This window comes from Equus przewalskii, chromosome 15, assembly GCF_037783145.1.
Source record: "Equus przewalskii isolate Varuska chromosome 15, EquPr2, whole genome shotgun sequence".
Taxonomy (NCBI): Eukaryota; Metazoa; Chordata; class Mammalia; order Perissodactyla; family Equidae; genus Equus; species Equus przewalskii.
This window is the reverse complement of record NC_091845.1, coordinates 35,700,524-35,721,258: the sequence shown is the minus strand read 5'-3', so window position 1 is coordinate 35,721,258 and position 20,735 is coordinate 35,700,524. Positions and strand designations below refer to the sequence as shown.

At 45.4% G+C, this 20,735-nt stretch overlaps 1 protein-coding gene across 23 annotated transcripts in view; it reads left to right on the top strand.

Moving 5' to 3' along the window:
- Positions 1–20,735, top strand: part of CACNA1D (calcium voltage-gated channel subunit alpha1 D) — a 322,004-nt gene that overhangs the window by 139,379 nt on the left and 161,890 nt on the right. For all 23 annotated transcript variants that reach the window (XM_070577072.1, XM_070577064.1, XM_070577071.1 and 20 more), the window contains one exon: positions 17,467–17,606. In XM_070577072.1, the coding sequence (XP_070433173.1) occupies positions 17,467–17,606 (140 nt within the window). Of the gene's footprint in view, positions 1–17,466; positions 17,607–20,735 lie in introns of those variants that run through there.

Below are 20,735 nucleotides of genomic sequence, written 5' to 3'. Positions count from 1 at the left end.
ATGTTTGTGTTTGCAAAGGTTTTTGCTAGCATTTCACACATATCTTAGCTATTAAGCAAAAATGTTAAACCATTCATCTTCGAAGAAGGACAAGGCTAGATAGTCACTAGCATTCTCCTTTTTATCTAGCGGAGAAGCGAATGCCAAGAGCATCCTATCTCATGGGCACTAAGGGTCCAGAGCAGGGGTCAGCAAACTTTTTCTGTAAAGAAAGAGATAGCAAGTATTTGTGGGCTGTACAGGTTTTGTCACAACTACTCAACTCTGCTGTTGTAGGGCAGAAGTCGCAGAAATGAATGAGCGTGGCTGTATTGCAATAATCTTTAGCTACAAAACTCTCACTGGTGGACCAGATTTGGCCTGTGGGCCATACTTTGCCAGTTCCTGTGAAGTACAAGTTTTGCATCGTCACTGATAGTCTGATCCAGCCCCAGAATGGAGCACTGCTTGCCTGATTGCTTTTGTACCAACCCAAGTCTTCTCCAGCTGATCATTAACTAGGACATAAGGTTAGGCTATCCAGCCTTGGCGGTCTAGTGGTTAAGATTCGGTGCTCTCACTGCCTGGGCCTGGGCTCATTTCTCCATCAGGGAACCAGCGGCTTGTCTGTCGGGTGCCATACTGTGGCGGCTGCATGTTGCTGTGATGCTGAAAGCTATGTCACCTGTACTTCAAATTAGCAGGGTCACCCTTGGTGGACAGGTTTCAACGGAGCTTCCAGACTAAGAGCAGGAAGAAGGACCTGGCCACCCACTTCTGAAAAACTTGGCCATAAAAACCCTATGAATAGCAGTGGAGCATTATCTGATACAGCAAAGGAAGGTAAGAAGATGGTGCAAAAAGACAGGGCAGGGTTCTGCTCTGCTGTGAGGTCGCTAGGTCAAAATGGACTCAGTAGGCTGGTCTTCAGTCTTCTCCTAAGAAAGTGATCACATTTGTGGAAATTTATGTAGACTCCAAGAGAGAGCCCTATTTCCCTTCTCACTCTACCTCACACACACCAGCTGCTCAGGAACTGTGTATCAATGTAGAATAAAATATGGAATGAAAGAATTCTAGACAATTTAAGTGAAGTCGTGGTTGGTTAGGAGTTGGCGGTTGGCATCTGGGTGATTTTCTGGGCACTCTAAGTAGTGGTGAATTTCCACCAGTGGCTGCCGTCCTCCTTTCCCATATACAACACTGTGCAACTCTTTCTTGCTCAGATGCTTTCTCTCTCTCTCTCTCTCTCTCTCTCACTCCTGATCACACACCTTGCCTCCCTCCTTCTGTTTTTCTTGCCCTAGCGTGTAATGCTGCCACTGCCACCACACGGACACACACACGTGACACTAAGAGGACAGAGGTTGTGACATAGCATTTGACTTTGGGAAGTTTGCCAACATTAAGCCCAAGTATGTAGGTGGTGGTACTTGGTACTCTACCAGAGCATCACAAGTTGTCGCACTATGATATTTACTTACTTACATATGCACTGCTGATGACCGTACATGGGCACTCTATTATGTAGTTTGTAGAAACAAGCTCATGGTAAGCATGGTCAGATGCTAGACCTCAGATGGGGCCTGAGGACAAAGGGAGCTCTGGTGAGTCTCTCTGGGCTCCTGCTGCACTCACCCTTATAGCTGACCTGATAAGTTGCTTATTATAAAAAGTCAGTTATAAGGAGACTCATTTAAAATGATAGAAAACACATCTTAAAGATTATTTTGACCTAGAATATGTAACTGGACGTTTAGTTGCCCATCTTTGGGAGTACGGCCAAAGGCTTTTTTTGACTGTTATGCATCTACTGGTCAGTGTCCATTTTCTTTATTGATAAACTATACTTATAATGTACCTACAATTTCCAGTTGTTTTATTTAAAAATAGAATAAGAACTTAGAGATACATGAGAAGAAAGCTGAGAGAAATTCTAAAAGTTTATGGCTTCTCCCTTATCTTCTGTTGTCATCTTGCCCATATCTGATCAACAACAAAACTTCAGCAACATTCCTTATGCAGTGGTTCCAAAGATTCAGCTGAGTTTTTGTGGAAGCCACAACTCTTCTTGCACTCATATGTCATCTTTTCAAGCAGTATTCAATTAAGTTAGGTAGTTACAGTAACAAATTAAACTTGGGAACAGACATAGCCAGTTCTTCGTAAGCGTACAACTCAATTGATGGGAACAGAAATGTATAAGCTTTCTAGGGCCTGGCCCTGTGGCCAAGTGATTAAGTTCGCATGCTTTGCTTTGGCAGTCCAGGGTTTCACCGATTTGGTTCCTGGGTGCAGACCTAGCACCGCTCATCAAGCCGTGCTGAGGTGGTGCCCACATAGCACAGCCAGAAGGACCTACAACTAGAATATACAACTATGTACTGGGGGGCTTTGGGGAGAAAAAGAAAAAAAGATTGGCAACAGATGTTAGCACAGGTGCCAATCTTTTAAAAAAAATGTATAAGCTTTCTAGAAATTAACCTAGGAGCCATGTGAGTTCAGTTTGGCATGGGCGTTAGTCATTATCTTTTACTCAGAAGGAACAAAGAATGTCAGTTCATCTGATGAGTTGGTTAAAAGGAAATCGATTTAGAGAGCTTCTAGTGTATTAGAAAAGAGGTCAAGACCTGAACTTTTGCCCTCAATTCCAATATAATAATAACAACCATTTATTGTGTCCATACTATGTGCTGAGCATTGCACATGATCTCATTTATCCCTTTGACAATGCTTTCACTGATTGGGAAGCCAAGGCTCAGAAGGGTGAAGGACTGTACAAGGTTATATAGCTGGACCAAGTGGGAACTTGAACCCACACTGTCTGATACCACATACAGTGTGCCGCCCACGTGAGGACTGGTAGGCAGGCGTCATCCAGCTAGACTTCAGCTTTCCTTATCCTGGCATAGTGGACGTCTGCTTGTTTAAAAGTCAGTAGCACACTAGTGGAGGGCAGGCCCTACAGAGGTAATACAGCTGCTTGTCTTCAGAACCCACCTGTTTTCCTTTTACTGGCTGTAAGGAGGGTCGGTCTTATTGCACATCTTTCTCTCTCTCTCTGCTCTCGTCTGTCTGGGCTGTAAAAAATGCAAGGCTGGATGTTACAGTTGAACTATTCTGGATTTGGATTTTTTAACGTTTGGCATTTGAGCAAACTCACAAGTTGTAGAAAGTAGTAATTTCCAGACATTTGAGGTCTGATTCACCAACATTACTGTCATTAAAGGAAAACCTGTATTTGTTCACTCCATTTTATCCTAACTCACTAGGATGTTTTATAAATAACGAACCTAGACATTTAGAAAATAGCATCTATTTAGCTGTTTAAGCCTTTATGGGTTCTTCTTTTTCAGCTGTCTCAAACTTACCCTAATGATGAGAGCTTGCCTGAATACTAGAGTCAGAGGGGAGTGACTATGGGAAGTGAACTATACCGACGCGTGAAGGCAGCTTTAAAATGCAGAGTATAGGAGTTCAGCTGCTTCGCCATCCTCTTAGGAGGTACATTTGCGAACAGAGAGCTCAAGTGCAGTGATTTCGTTTGGTCACAGAGTGTTAATGAATTTTGAATTGAGGCACTTGTGATTAAGCCTGTTGCCTTTTCCAACACTAATCATTACTAAAATGATGATTGATCTTAGTGATTATGAAACCATTAAAAAGGCATCTGCCTGTGCCTGAATCAACAGAATGGATGCCGTTTTGAGCTTTCAGCTGGCCAAACAGGACTTGAGCAGTTGTGATTTCAAGGCGCTTCTTTATTTGTGATCTTTCCTGTGTTTTCTGAGCCTTCAGTACTATTTTTTGTCTTAAGGTACAAATGTTGGGGGGGCTTGGTGTGCCCCCTTGGGCCTTGGCATGGTGGCAGCACAAAGTGAAACTGGGTAGGATGACTTCTCAACTTGCCAGAGCCCCGCCCTTGACTGACAAGAGATCCTCAACCCCCCCCCCCCCCCCGCCCCGACTCCAGAGCTTGTGGAGACCCTCCTGTGGAACATTCACAACTCAACCACCATGATGATGGCAGCCACTTTATTGAGTACAAGCCATGTGCCAGGCATTTCCCGCTGTCAGTATTAATCCTTCCTTCCCTGAGGGTCGTGGTGGTGCCTCTGCTGCTTGAGAATTCCCTTGCTTTCCCTAGGGCCACACAACCACGATCTGAACATGGTCTTCATTAGCCACAATCTTGTGCTTCCTTAAGACTGTTCTTTGGGGGGACCACTTCACAGTCTGAAGAAAGCTGGGGTAAGAAATCATCTCATTCAGGGAGTGAAGACACGAAAACTTGGGCTCTGTAGAACCTGCCCGGTGCAGAGGGCCTTTTTTCACAGTTGACCACCTTTTCTATAGACAGCTAGATGGGAGAAGGCCCTTCTCTCCCCTCATGTCCCCTTGTGAATTATAGATGCTTCTTGGTCTGACAGCCCTGTTCACAGCTAGGGGGTGTTTATGCCTGACTGCAGGCAGCCCCGTGCCTGCCAGAGGTCACATGTGACACACAGCTTCTGTGGACATTCCTCACAGCTTCCGAGCTCCAGTCTCGAGTGGGGACCCACAGCCCAGGTCTTCAGACACCCCCGTGCTCCCTGCCCTGCTTTTCTCTCACCTGCTGCCCCAAATCTAGGGCTGAGTGGGGGCGTGTTTTGCTTCCTGTCCCAGTCAGGATTTTTATGAGCCGTTCCCTGTTAGGACTTGAGGTGGATCATTTCTACTGGGCACCTTCCCTCCTCTCCATGTCCAGCTCCCAGGTGTCTGATGCTGCTTTTCCTCCCTCCGGGTGCTCAGTGTGCTAGTGCTGCCCTTTCTCTCGCTGGGTTTCGGTTTCTCCGTCTAGTAGAGGACAGTGTGGTGGGTCTCTGGAGAGCCTGCTGGTGTGGGCACTGCATCTGTGAAACAAAGCCTTCCATTTGTGCTCTTCCCCACCCCGTCCTCCTTCTGCCTTCAGTGCCCCACTGCAAGCCTATGCTTTCCTGCTTCCCATATAAACTCCCATCTTGGTCTCACTATTCTCCTCTCCTCCCTCTCCAGATGACCCTACAGATGGCTTACTCCAAGGTGGCCCCACTTTTTCTCCTCGGACAGTCAGGGAACTCACTGCCCAACCCCGGGCTCAGTCTCTGTTTGCTTTTTGGAGGTTAAGTTCTTCCTCTAGAAGCCAACCACAGGAAATGTACCTCCATCCCCGTCGCTTCCAGACTGTTGCCTCCTTCTGACTATTCGTTTGCTTCTGTTGGGTGTTTGCCTCTGCACATGGTTAGGGGCTCTTTTAAACCCTTTTAACTTAAGGTATTTTGTGGATGTGTGTGGGAGAGAGTGGGCATGAGCAAGCAAGAGAGTAAGAGAGTGGATATTTATCTCCAATGGTGTCCACTGGTGGGTCTAAGATTATTGGTTTCTAAAGCTGAGTTTTTGTTTGTTTGTTTGTCTTTGCCTTGGCCAGTAGTAATAACTGCATTTTACATTGTAACTCCCAAATGTGCATGTATATGTCATCTGGAACATGAATTTGATGAAAATATACATGCTCTTAACTAAATTCTGATATTTTCTTTTCTATTTCATTTTTCAAAAGTTGCTGGATGTAAACCACAAAATTAATTTCTTATATATTCCATTTAAAAAGTCTTCTCTCCTACATTACAGTATAACTTCCATGAAGACAGGCGAATGTTAATCTACTTCCTGTAATTGGTGCTCAATTTATATTGTCAGCTGATTCTTCTCTCTATGCAAATCCTCTGGGGAAGTATTTTTCTGTGCTGAGAAACAATTTCATTCAGAGGATAAGGTGACTTGTGTCACTGGTCTGATTTCCTTCTTTCACATTGACTGTTACAAATCTCAGAGACATATTAATAAAGATGTCTTCACAGTATACATCTTCCTAATGGCTTTACTCCTGTTCTCTTTTCTTTTCCATGTTAATTTTTCTTTCTCGCCTTATTCTTTTGTCCTAAATATTTAGAGTTTCAGCTGATTTTAAAGTAAAAGATGCTCAGTGAGAAAGGCTCACAGAAATCACAGATACCTAAAAGTAGAGATAGAAAGTCGCACAAGATCTTGCTCTCAGAGGCAATCCTCTTCACTTTGGGGTGTCTGAGCTGTAGACTGGCTTATTAAGAGATCTTTTCAGACATCTAGGGGATGTCATGCATACTGTTCCCATAGTGATGTTTCACGGGCATCTGTCTCTGCACTTACACGTAGATCTGCCTCCTCCTTTTTAACAGCCATATATCATTCCCTTTCTAGCCTACTCCAAATTTTTATATTCTTGTTGTCTAGAGTTCTGTTTTGGAGCTAGGCAGGTATTAAACAAATAGAAATGTACTTGAAAAAGAACAGTAGTGATTACTAACTAGCCCCATCCACCTGACCAAATAGAATCCTCTAGCGATTGCTTCAGGAGCCACCAGTTTTCCTGGGAATGTAATTGCTTGTAGAAAGCCTGTGTGGCTCTTGAGCTTGGGGGATGGTGGCGGAGCCCTCCTTCTAGCCTCTTGGAGGTGTTAAGTGACAGACAAGTGAGAGCCTTGACTGGTAGGACCAGATCAACGCAAATGGCACTCCCCAGCTCCGAGAGGGTCTGCAGAGACAGGTTCTGTTCAATCATTGACTTGTGTATTAATTTCCACTTCAAGGCCACAGTTGGGTGGTGCCTGGCTTTTAAGCCACCCAATGTCTTTTAAATTAATTTTAGTTTCTAGTACTAAAACAATGGTGAGTTGTAGGCATGGAGTTTTTAATCTCAGTGAATGTATCAAACACTTTATCTCAATTATAGACTCCACATGAACTATTTTTAAACTTATTCGTAAATTTATTCAGAAATGATCTATGTTCCTATGGTCTCATCACATTCACTGGGAAAAATATGGCCACATATTAGGGTCGTTCATCCCAGAGGGTAGCTTTGATGGTGGAGAGAAATGACTGGTGAGCTGAATGCCGCCTGTTCCCCGCTGACCCTGTGCCTTCACAGTGAAGGGAGGAGGTAACGGGGGCCTGGGAACTGGACCCTGTTTCCCCTCCTGACCGTTCTGGCTATGGTGGGCCACAGGTAGACTCGGCTGGACAGTGCAGGAAGGTGTAGGAGCAGGGTTACATTGGGCAGCTGCCTCCCACAGTGTGGAGACAGGGCTAACCTGGCAGGCCCACCTGAGGCAGCTGTGTGGACTGCGGGGGTGTGGACCTGCAGGGCTGGCAGCGAGTTAGGCCATGGCCCCAGTGCTAACTTAGTGAGTCGTTAGCAGTTGCTTTGTGTACTGTCCCTGGGGAGTGGCCAGGGCATGTTACATAGACACAACAGTAAAACGATCCAGGGTCTATGGGCTCTGCCACACGCAGACCCTGGCTCATGTGTTTTACAAGTGTTTCCTTAGTTACACTCAACCACAAATGGAGGTAGTTTCTGCTGCTTATTCTTATTTTATGATGAAGCAGCTGTGGTGGGGAGGGGTAAAGGCACTTGCCTGAGTCCACATAGCCAGTAAGTGGCAGAGCCACAACGTAATGCCAGGCTCTTTGCCTCGCTGTATGAGGTGAAAGTGCTTCTGAGACATGACTGCAGACATCTTAGTTGGGAGCAGCCCGACCCACTAGGTCCCAACACTTGTACAGTCAACAGCTGTGACCTCCAAGGTGCACCCTCGGGTTGCTCAGTCAAGGTTGCCTAGGTTGACCCTAAACTGAGGTCATCCTGGTGTGGCTTGGGTGGAACAACACAGAAGCCCAGGTGAGCTTTGGCAGGCATGGGACCACTGTGGAGGGGGGTCCCCACCAGGCAGGTGTAGCCAGGTGTCTTCATCCCAGAGGGCAGGATTGCTGCTGCGGTTCCTAACTGGCAGAACAGCCTCCATGTCTGTGCAGCTCATGTGAAACGTAAATAATAAGCCCTTCTCTGCCTGTCTTACTCTGTAGCTTGGAGAATCAGCTCAGATCTGAGATTGGAAAGTGTTTCCTTATGCTCCAAGTGCTGTGTCCAGGTGTGCAAGTGGTGTGTGTACAGGGATACAAGTGAGCATCAGGGGAACGAGACGAGATTGCACTTATAGTTCAGATGTTAGGAGATTTAACTGTATACAAGTTGGAAAGGCTCTTCTTTAGCTCTGTTAATGGAGGAGAAGAATGACTGCTTTCTTGTCAAAATGGAAATGTTTGGTTTTACACTTCCTCAGTTCCTGCCATTTGAAATGTTTGCTTGTTTGTTACTTTTCAGCCAAGGAGGTAGACATGTTGGAGCATTTGGCTCATGTCATGTGAACTAACCAATGCTAAGAAAAGAATTCTCTTCTAAAATGATGGATGTTTGGCAGTTGTCATGTGACCCAATCCCCTAGATCCCAGGGAGGCAGCGCGCTGCTTTGATGGGTCCCACGTAGGGCACGGAATCCCACTGCCATCCAGCTTGACTGGAGCTATCAGAACAGGATGTAAAGGCCTGACACGGTTTAGAAAGTGTAGCTCTGTAACTCCAACTAGCAGAGGGTGAATGGGATTCTGGCCTGGGTTTTAGAACATCTGTTGGGGTCCCTGACAGTGAGACAGGATTTTGGCCCAGATGCTTAGAAATGCAGCCCTGGGATCATGGCTCTGTTTTGTCTTTTTTGTGGATGATGCCATCTTGGTGTTTACTGGGGCTAAGTGCTCAGTTCTCTGTTTGGTACAGTGAGAGGATTCTACAGAGGTAGATGCAGTGGTTCTTGCCTTCAGGGTACTGACAATCTACAAATAATACAAGACAACACATCAAGAGGTTTACCTTCCCAACTGGACCAGGAGCTCCTGAAAACAGGCCAGTGCCTTGACCTTCTCTGCTCTCTTTCATAGTCGTGTACATAGTTGATGTTCAAGTGTTGTTATGATTTACTTTCATGATTAAATGCCAAAACATGTGGTACAACTTTTAACTCTGGGGTGGCAAACAGTTTTGACTCATGTGCCGACTCCGGTCAGTAGATGATGCCTGATTGGGTACCTGGTGACGCTGCATTATGGTGTAGCGGGAGGAGTGCCTGCTACACCAGTGAGAAGACCAGTTAGTGATACTGTAGGGATGCCTGGGGAACAGAGGCAGCAGGCACATGGTGGTCATTCGGCTACCCTGATAGGTGCATCAGGCTTGCAAAAGAGGGAACAGAATAGTGCTCAGAGGAGATGAAACTCCCTGGACTTCCCTGAAAGAGTGGAGCAGGATTTAGATAAACAGAGAGAAGTGCTTTTAGTCATGGAGAAGAGCAGTCACAAAGGCCAGAGGTTCCAGTGAGTGATGTATATGCAGGACAGTTATGGGAACTGATGGACTGGAGCAGAAGGAGACGTGGACGAGGGAGGGGAATCGGGTAGAGCAGGGCCCTGTACTCAGTGGGGTAACAGATATCAGTTAGTTGTTGGTAGCTAGAGTATAGACAGATTGTAGAGGTCCTCGGGGATGCCAGATGGAGGAATTTAGATGTGATAACAGTCCTATGCTTTTCAAGAAGGTTTCCCAAATGCTCCAGACACTATTGCTCGATCCCCCATCTCCCCACAGGAGATTCCCAGAACCTCTGCTTTAGCTTTGATTGTCATCTGCTGTGTCTTCTGATTTTTATGTATGTATCTGATGTCCCCCTCCAGGATATGAACAGGGTCTTAACCATCTTTGAATCCCCAATGGTCAAAACTGCACCTGGTATGGAGTAGTTACCCAGTGAATTTTGTTGGATTATGTTGAAGTAGGGTGCCTGAAGTGCCAGGCAAGGTGGGGTGGAGGTGGGCAGTGCCTTAGTGTTGAAGTTGGGTGAGGACGTGCATGGCTGCCAAGCGTGCAATACACCCACTACCAAGGGAACTCAGAGTCCGTGTCCCAGGGTAGGTGGATGGGAAGCAAGACAAGTCTGGGGCCTCAAGTTTACAGGAATGTGAAGAGCCCGGGAAACCAGTTGAAACTGAAGACAGCAACAGAGATGAAAGGAGCGAATCTGGAAAGCTGAGCCTAGGTGAATTCCCAGAGGCAATGACTCGCCAGGCCTGTTGGTCCTATGTCTAAAGAACTGTCCCTAAGCCTGTGGGGCAAAAGGAATCATCAAAGGAGTTGCAGCTCTTGAGAAAGATTCTCTTAGATGCTTCAACTTTTAGAGAAGCAGAGTGGTCCTATAGGCCCGTGTATTTAGGTAGGACTCTTTTGTTTGCAGTTGACCAAAAACCCAACCCAAACTGGCTCAATTTATTGGCTTTTGTAACTGAAAAGCCCAAGGTAGGGGGAAGAATTTTGGCTTCAGGTTCGGCTTCATCCAGGGGCTCCTATAATGGCATTAGAGTCAGATGGTTGCCTCTGTTTCTCCGTCTTTCTGTTTGACTCTCTCTCTGTTTTTTGGCTTGGCTTTCTTTGGTGTTGGTTCTTCATCTCCATGTACTCTGGTAACTCCAGGCTTATGGCCTCTCAGGGCTAAGTCCAGCCAATGGCAGAACTTCTTGCTTAGTTGCTGAAGTGAAAATCCCACGGTTAGTTCTAACTGGACCTAGTTGGCGTGCATTGGGTCACATGCCTGTCCCTGAGCCAGTAACCTGGGCCACATGCTGACCCTTGTAGCCACTGGACTGACAGTAGGAAAGGAGCAGTTCTTAGAGGGAAGTCAGGGTGCTGTTACCCTGGGAATTTTGTTGGGAGGAAAGAACCCTAATTAGCCACCCCACCCAAGCTACTTGCTTTAGCACGGGCAGCAAAGCAGCAAGTGACTCTGCCCTGCCAGCAAGTGAGGAGTCCACATCCTGAGAGAGCACCCAGTCAGCCGCCTCTGCCCTGGGCGTGAGCCTACCCTCTTCTCACAGACCGGATGGCTTTGAAGCTGGTCTCCAGGAGCAGTCAGCCAGGCCGCCCTGCTGGCCGCCTCCTTTGGTCACCTCTGGGCGCATTCTGGACGGCATCCTGAGTGGAGGCCTTGCCCCACATGGGGTCACTGGATTGGCACGGGATCTCCGGAGAAGCCTCTTCAGAGGTTTCTATGAGGTCTCCAGATTCTCCTTTCAGGGGCTGGGAGAGCTGTCCCACCTCTGTCCCCATTCAGTGAGACTGTGACACGTCTGACAGTTTGCAGAGCTCTTTCCCACCCATGACGTAACCTGATTTTCCCCCTCACCTGGGTGGGTAGGGCAAGGGTGATTATCCCTGTTTTATAGATGTGGAAACTGAGCAGCAGAAGGGATCCATGACTCAACCGAGATGACCCAGCTGTAGAGACTAGAATCGGACTCAGGGGACACAAGTGTCATCTAAAACTTGTACTTTTAAACCAAAGGTGAAGAAAAACAAAGGCAAACTGACTGTTCTAGCCAGTTTCTTCATGTAAATGTGACCTTAAACTACCCATTGGAGGCCCTCTAAGTACATGCTCCATTAATACCTGCAGAGGCAAAAATTACCCCTGTTTACTGCTAAGTGGCTCTGGGCAAGGTCTGCCTGCTGGTCACTCTCCCGTGGTTCACCCACCAGCGTTTTACCAGAGTTTGAATCTCTTATTGAAACCATGTAATAGTAGCCCTGTGGCCCCTGAGGTCACCTTCTGAAATGCACGAGGCCGCTAGTGGGAGGGTCTCAGCCAGCCTGGCCTGAACGTGCCGTGGCGACCTCAGGTGACCCAGCCACTTGAGAAAACGGCAGCCGCTCTTGGGTCTTGCTGCTCTTGGTTGGCTGTCTTCCCCCGGGGTCTCTGGGCCCTCACAGAACCTCCCTCGGAAGCTGTGTCTGGACTTTGCTCATCCGGTCCCAGAGAAGTGTAGTTTTATAGCTAGAAGAGGTCATCCGATCCAGTCTGCTCAGTTTACAGGCGAGAAACAGAGGACAAGCCTGGTAGCCCGGCACACGAGGCCCTTCGTGGCCTCCCTGGAGTTGGCCCTTCAGCTCGCCCTCTCCCTTGCCTCCTGCCCGTCCCTCATGTCAGAGCTCCTGCTGCTCTGGACCTCTCAGCACCTTGACCCATCTGCCTTTGTGCGTGCTGCTCACTCTGGAACACCCCAGGAGCTGTGGTGATGGATCAGGAAGGGTGCGCTGCCAGCCTTTTCCCTGACGTTTGGTCATGGACATTTTCCTGGAGGAGGGCAAAGCCAAGGAGCCCTTGTGTTATTGTTGTGGACTGAATGTGTGCGTCCTCCCCAAATGGTAACACCTCAGCCCCAGTGTGAGGATGTTTGGCGATGGGGCCTTTGGGAGGTGATTAGGGTTAGATTAAGTCTTGACGGTGGGACCTTCTTGGTGGGAGTAGTGCCCTTATAAGAAGAGGAAGCGAGAGATCTCTAACTACCTGTACGCAGCAAGGAAAGGCCAGCTGAGGACACAGTGAGAACTCAGCCGTCCGGAAGCCAGGGAGAGGGCTCACACTGGGCACCACGTCAGCCGGCACCTTGGTCTTGGGCTTCCCAGCCTCCAGAACTGGGAGAAATAAATCTCTGTTGTTTAAGCCCCCCAGTCCGTGGTGTTTTGTTATGGAAGCCTGAGCAGACAAAAACAGTTATGGAACTTCTTAGCAGGAAGGGGCGTTGAATAACGTTTGGTCAAAACCTCTCATTTTGCCCACTTATTTATTCACTTATCCATATCAAGTATTTATTTTTGTGACAGGCCTTGGGAATATAATGATGCATGAAGTAGAAATGGTTCTGATCTTATAGAAATTATCATTTATTGGGGGAGACAAATATTAGAGAAGTTTTAAAAATTTAAAATTTCCATTATGAAGAGGGCTATGAAGAAGTATAATGAGCTTTGACAGCATGTCGCAGCAGGCCCTAATTTTGTCTGGGAGGCCAGCAGTGGTTTTGCTGAGCAAGTGTCATTTAAGCCGAGCCTTGAAGGACAAGTAAAATTTAGTAAGATGGGGGAAACCATTCTAGGAAGAAAGAAAAGGAAGTGGACCTGAATCAGTGGCTGAGCTGGGGCTAGCAGAAAACAGGTATCATGGCTCCAAGCCCTGCATTCTTCCCACTGGCCTGGGCTGTTTTAACCCTGTATCAGAGCTGTGAGCTCACTGTGAAGAGGGATGTGCCCCGTGGGTATAGGCACACTAGGAGGGTGAAGCAGGGTGGGCAAAGTCATGGAGGAGAGAGAGCATCCAGCATGTGTGGGAGGGAGCAGGTTGGCCCATGCCTGGAATGGAGGCTGTCGCAGGAGAGAAGGGAGGAAGTTGGAAGAGGAAGCTAGAGATAGAAGGATGAAGACTTTACCCTGGGGGCTCATGTTGAGATTGAAAGGGTGGGCCAGGTAAGATGTTGAGATCAGCTATTGTCTTATCGACCTGACCATTAGTCCAGGCTTCTTCTGGAAAGAATTTATGGTAGCTCAGGAAGATTTTTACCCTACTTGTTTTGCTTTTTGATGCATATGCTAGGATCATGAAACCTCATGTTTTTATAGCCCCCTTTAAGTCTAACTTTGTGGGTTCATTTCTTCCCTTTTTTCCTCTCTACTTCCCATTAGCACCTGTGAGTACATTATGTATGCCCAATATGGTGCTAGATGCTGGAGTTACAAAGACAGTAAGAGATGATCCTGCCAGTAAGGGAGCCCAGGATGGCAGGGCACGCAAGGGATGTACATGTGGAGGGGAGGGGGCAGCTACTGCCAAGGTGTAAGCCAGGAGACTATTCCAAAGACTTGGGCCATGTGTGTGGATGAGCAAAGCAAAGAGGTGAATCTTACCAGCTCATCAAGCCTTTTTTGATCTTTTAACATCAGGTTGGGAGCTCTGTGAGGGTAGAGATCAGCCTTTCTGAGGAGGAGCCAGGTGCCCAGGGATGGATGGATGGATAATGGATGTTAATGTTTGTATGACAGCACTAGTAAAAGGATCCCTGAGAATAGAAGAAGAGAGAACCAAGTACAATTAAGGATCCTGATATCTCCCATTCCTTGCTAGTTGTGGTTTCTGTTTCTCCAGGTTCTGTGTAGGGTTAACTGATTTAGAGACTGTTGGTTTAGAACCTCTCCTCTTTGGCTAAACTTCACAGTTTAAAGCAGATAAATCAGGTTTCATAATTAGATTCTGAGCCTTTATTTTTCTGGTGGCTTGAGGTCTTGTGGGGGGACTTTCATCCATATATGGGGTGGTCTCTGGTTAAGAGGAATTGGTGGTTTCTTAAAAGGTGATTTGAGTGGCCCTGCCCATCCAGGATCCCCTGTCAGAGAGGGGATCTGCTGGTGGCTGGGTGAGTGCCACAAACACATGACTCTGCCTGGCAAATGCAGGGAGATTGGCTGCGGGAATCGTTTACTCTTTTTGTGTAGCCGGGGGTAGGGCTTTTAAGGTGTAGCCCCTCCCCAGGGGCTACCTCATTTCCTGTCCAGTTCAGGAGAGCTCTTACTTGCCTCCTCTTCAGCCATCCTGTTCCTTCATCCATGCCATTGCTTCTTCCTCTATGCTCTCCTCCATCCTGCCACAGTCTCTGTATCTGCTCTATGTGACGGCTCACGGGCTCCTTCGGCTGGGTGCATGTTCCCACCTCGCCCGGTTAGGAAGCTGACTTTCTTGGTGGCTCCCTTTTCAAATTACTAACTCAACGTTCTTTTCTCAAATGAACGATCCTTCTATAAAGTCAATACCTTCCCTCCCCATGATTGTTGTTTTGCAAGATTTTTTTTTTACGCTACATTTGCTTGATGTGGAGGTTTATTTGTTTTCTGGAGTCCTTTTTAATGGCAGGATTGGGGACCAGGATGACACTGGCTTCTAGGCACCCTGGTCTAGCGTGCTCTCCAGGCTGTGATTGTTCTGTTGGCATTATGGTGGAGTCTCTGTAATAAAGAATCACATTAAAGCAAGGTTATAGTTCTTATAATCAATTCCATCAAGTAATGTACTAAAGGTTTTGGAAAGAGAAACCAAATTCTTTAAAAAGGGAGAGGGAGCAGGAGAAGACAAGGGGATAAAAGAAGCCCAAACAATTCAGTTATACTAATAGCCCTTGTATTATTGTGGCAAAATTACTTACAAATAAAAGCCAAAGAGGAAAAACAGGCTGTGTTGGGTAGGTGTACTCTCTGTTCCCTGCCTTGTTTTTCTGCTCTAAAGTATAACGCTGTGTTGACGTGGGGATGTAACTGCTATGAATATTGATGGCAGCAAAAGCCTTTTTTTCTGTCTGGCCTAGTAAATAAAGCAGAAAGGATAAAAAAGGAAGAGGAATTGAAAAATCAGCATGCTGTTTTCAGTTTATCTCTTTCCCTTAGAACTCTAAGTCTTGAAAACATATTGACAATCTACATTTGGTGGTCAGGGTCTAATTTGAGAACACTGGATTGGTATTTTCAGGGATTTTTGCTTCTAGTTAAAAGCAACAATATTGCTCCTCCTTTTAGCTAACAAAGTTAATGTCACTGCCTCATTGAAGCCTTCCTGGATCTCTCCTCCCCACCCGGCAGCAAAGTGGGTCTCTGTTCCTCAGAACATCCACAGTGTTGTGAATGTGCCTCCCTTGGGAGCACTCTACTCAGGGATATGGCAGTGAACAGAAGGCAAGCTCTTGCTCGTGTGAGGTCACAGGGAATATGGAGAGTAGACAAAGGAGTCCTTGGAGGTTTGTGTGCGGCAGGAAGGGGGCGTGTGCGCTGCTGCTCTGGGAACATTTCATAAGCCCGCTCACCCCCCGCCTGGAGAGTGGGCTGTGTGGAGGGAGTGGGGTTATGGTCTTCACAGGCTGGTGAAGGATGTGGGATGCACGGGATGAGTGAAGCCGAGGACAGGACCTGTGGGGAGGTCTTAGAGGAAGCATGGGTTTGAAGGTTGAGGATGAGCTAGGCTTTTAAAATTGAAAACACACTGACTCTGGCTGACTCACACCACGAAAGAATTTATGAGACTGGTATGATGGTGTTCCGAGGATCAAAGGGCACTCTGGTAGGGCAGATTAGGAATCACAGGGACCCAGGAAGGAAGAATGGATGAACCGGCTTTCTGGCATGACCAGTGGGGAGCAGAGAATGGGCGTGAAGGCTGGGGTCCAGCAGTGGTTGGATGGTTCCCCTGGTGGTAAAGAGGAAGGATGTGGTGGCAAGACACAGGAAGTTCAGCTTGGGACTGGGACTCCCTGGCAACAGAGGGATAGCCCTCTGGTGGCAGATGGCTCAAGCCCAGGGTAGTTTAGGCAAAATAGTGGTCACATATAACAAAGCAATGTCCTTGCACGAGAGAAATGGACTAATAACCCTTTGACCTTATCAAAGGGCTAAAGATGCAGAATTACTCTTTGTCAGTTACCTCTCTTGGGATATTCTCTGTGTGAGTGTTCCAAACCCCGAGCTCTCCACCAGACTAAACCTTTGGAGGATAGGGTCCATAGTGGAGACATTATCCTAATCCTGGCTCCTGGTATGATGCCCGTCATGCAGAAGAGGCTCTCACTACATATTTCCTGAGCCAAATTTATTTGACCTTTTGCACTAGGTATCTTAAGAAATGAATTCTGTGATTTCTATTTTCTTGAGATGGTGGTAACTTTCCTCAGGTCCCACGGAGTAGAATTAATATAAGTAAAGGACTTTATGGCCCATATGGAAGAGTTTTAATCACTGATGGCTTTTCATTTGGTTATTATTTAAGTAGCTTCTTGCCAGGAAATGCCTCTTGTAAAATTAATTGTATACATCCCAGTCAGTCCATATTTCTATTAAAACTGAAGCTGTACAAGAAAACCTTTATAAAAGAGAAAAGAGTCAAAATTTTTATACCTGCTGATGGATGTGTTTTCTGTACTCACGGAGTTGCGTGAGTAGGTCTGGAAAGGTTCTAAGAGTCATCTAGCCTGAGGGTGGCGTCTTGAAGGTCTGAGGCAGTCAGATGGGAATGGCTGCTGGGACTGTTAGATGAGAAGGACTCAGAGACTTATCCCAGGCTTCCTGGGAACGTGCATGGTGACTACTCAGCAGTGTCAGCTGGGGAGAGGTCACATGCCAATAAGCAGGCAATGGTTTGCCATCCTGGATTCACCCTCCTTGTTGTGCGGATGAGGAAACTTAGGTTGAGAGGAGGGGGCCTTGCCCAAGGTCACCTTGCTATGCAGTGACAAAGCTGACCCTGACTTATGCGAGGGTTAAAGCAGATGCATCTTTTTTCTTCTAATGGACATTCTGTCCAAAGCCACCATTGGAATATTGGTTGCACCCTGTGCTTTCCTGGGCCTGATTTGGCAATCTCAGGAGGAAAGCACACTGCATTTTGCAAATGTGTGCAAATAACAAACATGTCTGCTGTCCGCTATGTCCTCGGCAGACTCATGGCACGCCCATCAGGGCAGGTGGCAGATTGCAATCATGCAGCCCGGAATGAAAGTGTTTTACACTTAGTTGCCTGTGAGACATCCAGTTTTGGAATTAAAATGCCTTCCTGGCCCAGGTGCAGTGTTAATTGTTCCATTTCTCTTAATAAATCTTTGCTTGGAGAAAAATGTTTGTATCTCTGAGATATTGATTCTAATCCCTATTTCCTTTTCTTTGTTTGTTTCTCTTCCCAGGAAAAAGTAGAATATGCCTTCCTGATTATTTTTACAGTCGAGACCTTTTTGAAGATTATAGCATATGGATTATTGCTACATCCTAATGCTTATGTTAGAAATGGATGGAATTTACTGGATTTTGTTATAGTAATAGTAGGGTAAGTCCTTTTTATTTTAGGAAAATGTTTGTTTGGAAAATGGGAGATGGGGAGTAACAGGAAACACAGTCTTTTGAGGGAATATGGTTGCTCCTTGATGCCAGTCATTGTGGCCAGAACCTGTCGGGAGTTCTTTGAGGACTGGCCATGCTGCTCTCAATCTCTGGGCAGAAACTGGTTTGACATTCTCTTATTGTTTTTACTTGCCTTTCAGTAACGTGTTAGAGATGGAAGTTTAAGCTTCTGATGTGAGAGGGTTCATCTTAGAAGGCCTTGGGTCTTCATAGATAGGCCAGCCCTGCTGGTGATTAGAGTCAAATGAGTAGAACTCTTATACTTATCACTCTGTTAAGTTAAAAAAAAAAAACACTAAAAAGTAGTAAATCCTTCGTAGCTGTGAGATACTCTGCTATTTAACATCCCTTGAGCAAAGCTATTAATTTTTTCTGCTGACTTGTGGGAAAAACTTTGGCATGCTACTACCCAATTTTAAATAAGAAAACAAGTGTCTGAATAATGTCAGATATCTGGCATGAAGTGAAATAAGCCAGAAAACTCTCAAAATCCTGTCACAGGAAGAAGGCACCAATAGTTTCAGTTAAAGGAGAATGTTAAAATAAAAAACAGTGGCCTGTGTTATTCTGGTCCTTCTACACCTGAAAATGTTGCCAGCAAGAGAAAAATGAATCAGTGTCAGAGGAATGCTGGGTCCTTGGATCAAATACCCACATAGGAAAATAAGATGTATCCTTTCACTAAGTCTTCATTACCCAGCTGTAAAATGGGTTGCTCCTAAAATTATATTTGGTCCTATAGAGAGAGATTGTTAAATGACCTCTCTTGTTTTCATCTCCATGACTTTATTCCACTGCCTTTTGCAGTTGAGCAAGGTAATTTTTCTTTTGGATTATTCTTTTATCATGAATCCTTTGGCTTTTCATGGGCGACTAATACAGCTGGATTTTGGGAGAGTGGGATAAACTTTGAACCTGTCTTTTCAAACCTAGGAAGTTAAAACAGGTTCCAAACTGGTGGCCCAGTGGGATGATTAGACTTATAGGGGAAAAAAGTTAGCTTTTGCAAAAGCCACCATAGTACATTGACATTTGAGGTATTACTACAAAGGCAGTAGAGCTAAAATGAACAGGGGGTAGATATGTGCCATACTTTCCTATCTTTGGTGAACTCTAACAAGGAATGGCAAGCAGGAGCCTTGTAGTTCTCTCGGTTCTGGAACAATCTTGCTGTGCCTCTCCTGACCCTGGACTTTCTGTTCAGCTAAAGGATGGAGATGCTTAGCTCCATTTCTTTGGTCCCTACCCTACAGTCAGCTCGCCTTTCTGCCTGGAGACATTTTTCAGACTATAGTACAGCACAAAGGCAGGGAACAAACAGAGTTTGGTGGCTTCATTGAGTTGAGACAGAAACAAGAGTTCAGGGAGCCTCAGGTGGCTGAAATTTGAGAGGCAGAGTATGAGAGGGGAGGGAGCTATGCATAGAGCTCCATAAATATGCCTTGGAGTCCTTTGACTGAAGACTAAGCTACAGTTACATGGGGTGAGATTCCATGAGGCCAGGCAAAGAACACTATTAGGGGAAAAAAGAAAAGTTGGGGGCTGTAAACTAAACAATAACCAGTGCTCACAGAAGTCTGGAATGTTTTCAAGTTCTGACCAACCAGAGTGGAAAGATGTCATTGAACAACACTGGACTGTCAAGGGAGACCCCAGGAGGCCATTAATAGTGAGGATAAACTAACTCTAGGGCAGGGGATGGCATACCATGGCCAATGGGCCAAATCCAGCCTGCTACCAATTTTTGTAAATAAAGTTTTATTGCAACACAGTCACATGTTTGTTTACATAGTTGAGTTGAGTAGTTTAGGTCGACAAAGCCTAAAATATTTGGTATCTGGCCCTTTACAAAAAATTTTGCCAACTCCTGCTCTAGAGTAAAGACTACCTGCAACCCTTGTTAATAATGTTTGAAAAGGAGCCTAAAAAGGAGCAAACTTGTATGCAAGTAACTTAACTACCTGCTAAAACAAAACTCAATACTCTTTAAAGGAAGACAACAAAATCCAGACATTTATCAGTGTCCCACATCCAGTCAGACATCACTAGACATATGAGGAAAAGTGACCTATAACCAGGAGGAAATTCCATCAATAGAAAGAGACCTATAAATGACAGAGATGATAGAATTAGTAGAGAATTACTTTACAAGACTTTCAAAACATCCATTATAAATATGTTTATGGACTTAAAGGAATGCATGACTACAGTGAGGAAAGATGGGACAATATAAAAAATAAATACCAGATGGTACTTCAAGAGCTGAAAAATATATCTAAAATAAAAAATTCTCTGGATTGGTTTAACAGCAGATTAGACACAATCGAAGAAAAAAATAAAAGAACTTGAAGACATAGCAATAACACAAAAAATAATGTTGGAGAAAAAAGTGAACACCACCTCAGTGACCTGTGGGGCTATATCGAGTGATCTAACATACATATATTTGGAGGTCAGAAGAGAGAAGGTAGAGAGGAGAGAGAAAAAAAATATTTGAAGAAATTATTCCAAATTTTCTAAATGTTATGAAAAATATAAACTCACAAATCCGAGAATCTCAACAAAGCCCAAGAAGAAAGCTACATCAAGGTACATCATAACCATAATCAAATTGCTCAGAACCTAAGATACAAAGAGAAAATCTTAAAAGTTCTCAGAGAAAAAGACATTAAAGGCTTCTTGTCAGCAACTGTGCAAGCCAGAAGACACTGGAAACATCTTTAAAGTGCTAGGGAAAAATGTCAACCAAGAATTCTTATTCAGTGAAGACATCTTCCAAAATTAAAGTAAAAACCAACTTTTTCAGACAAAGTAAAGCTGAGAATTTATCACCAGTATACATGCACCTCAACAAAAGATAAAGGAATGTCTTCATACTGAAGGAAAATGACACCAGATAGAAATGTGGATCTACAGAAAAGGAATGAAGAATGCCAGAAGGGGTAAATGCACGGGTAAATATAAAAACATTTTTTTCTCACATTTAAATCTCTCTAAAAGCAATTGATTATTTAAAGCCAAAAAAAAAAAAAAAAAAAAAAAAACCAAAACAACA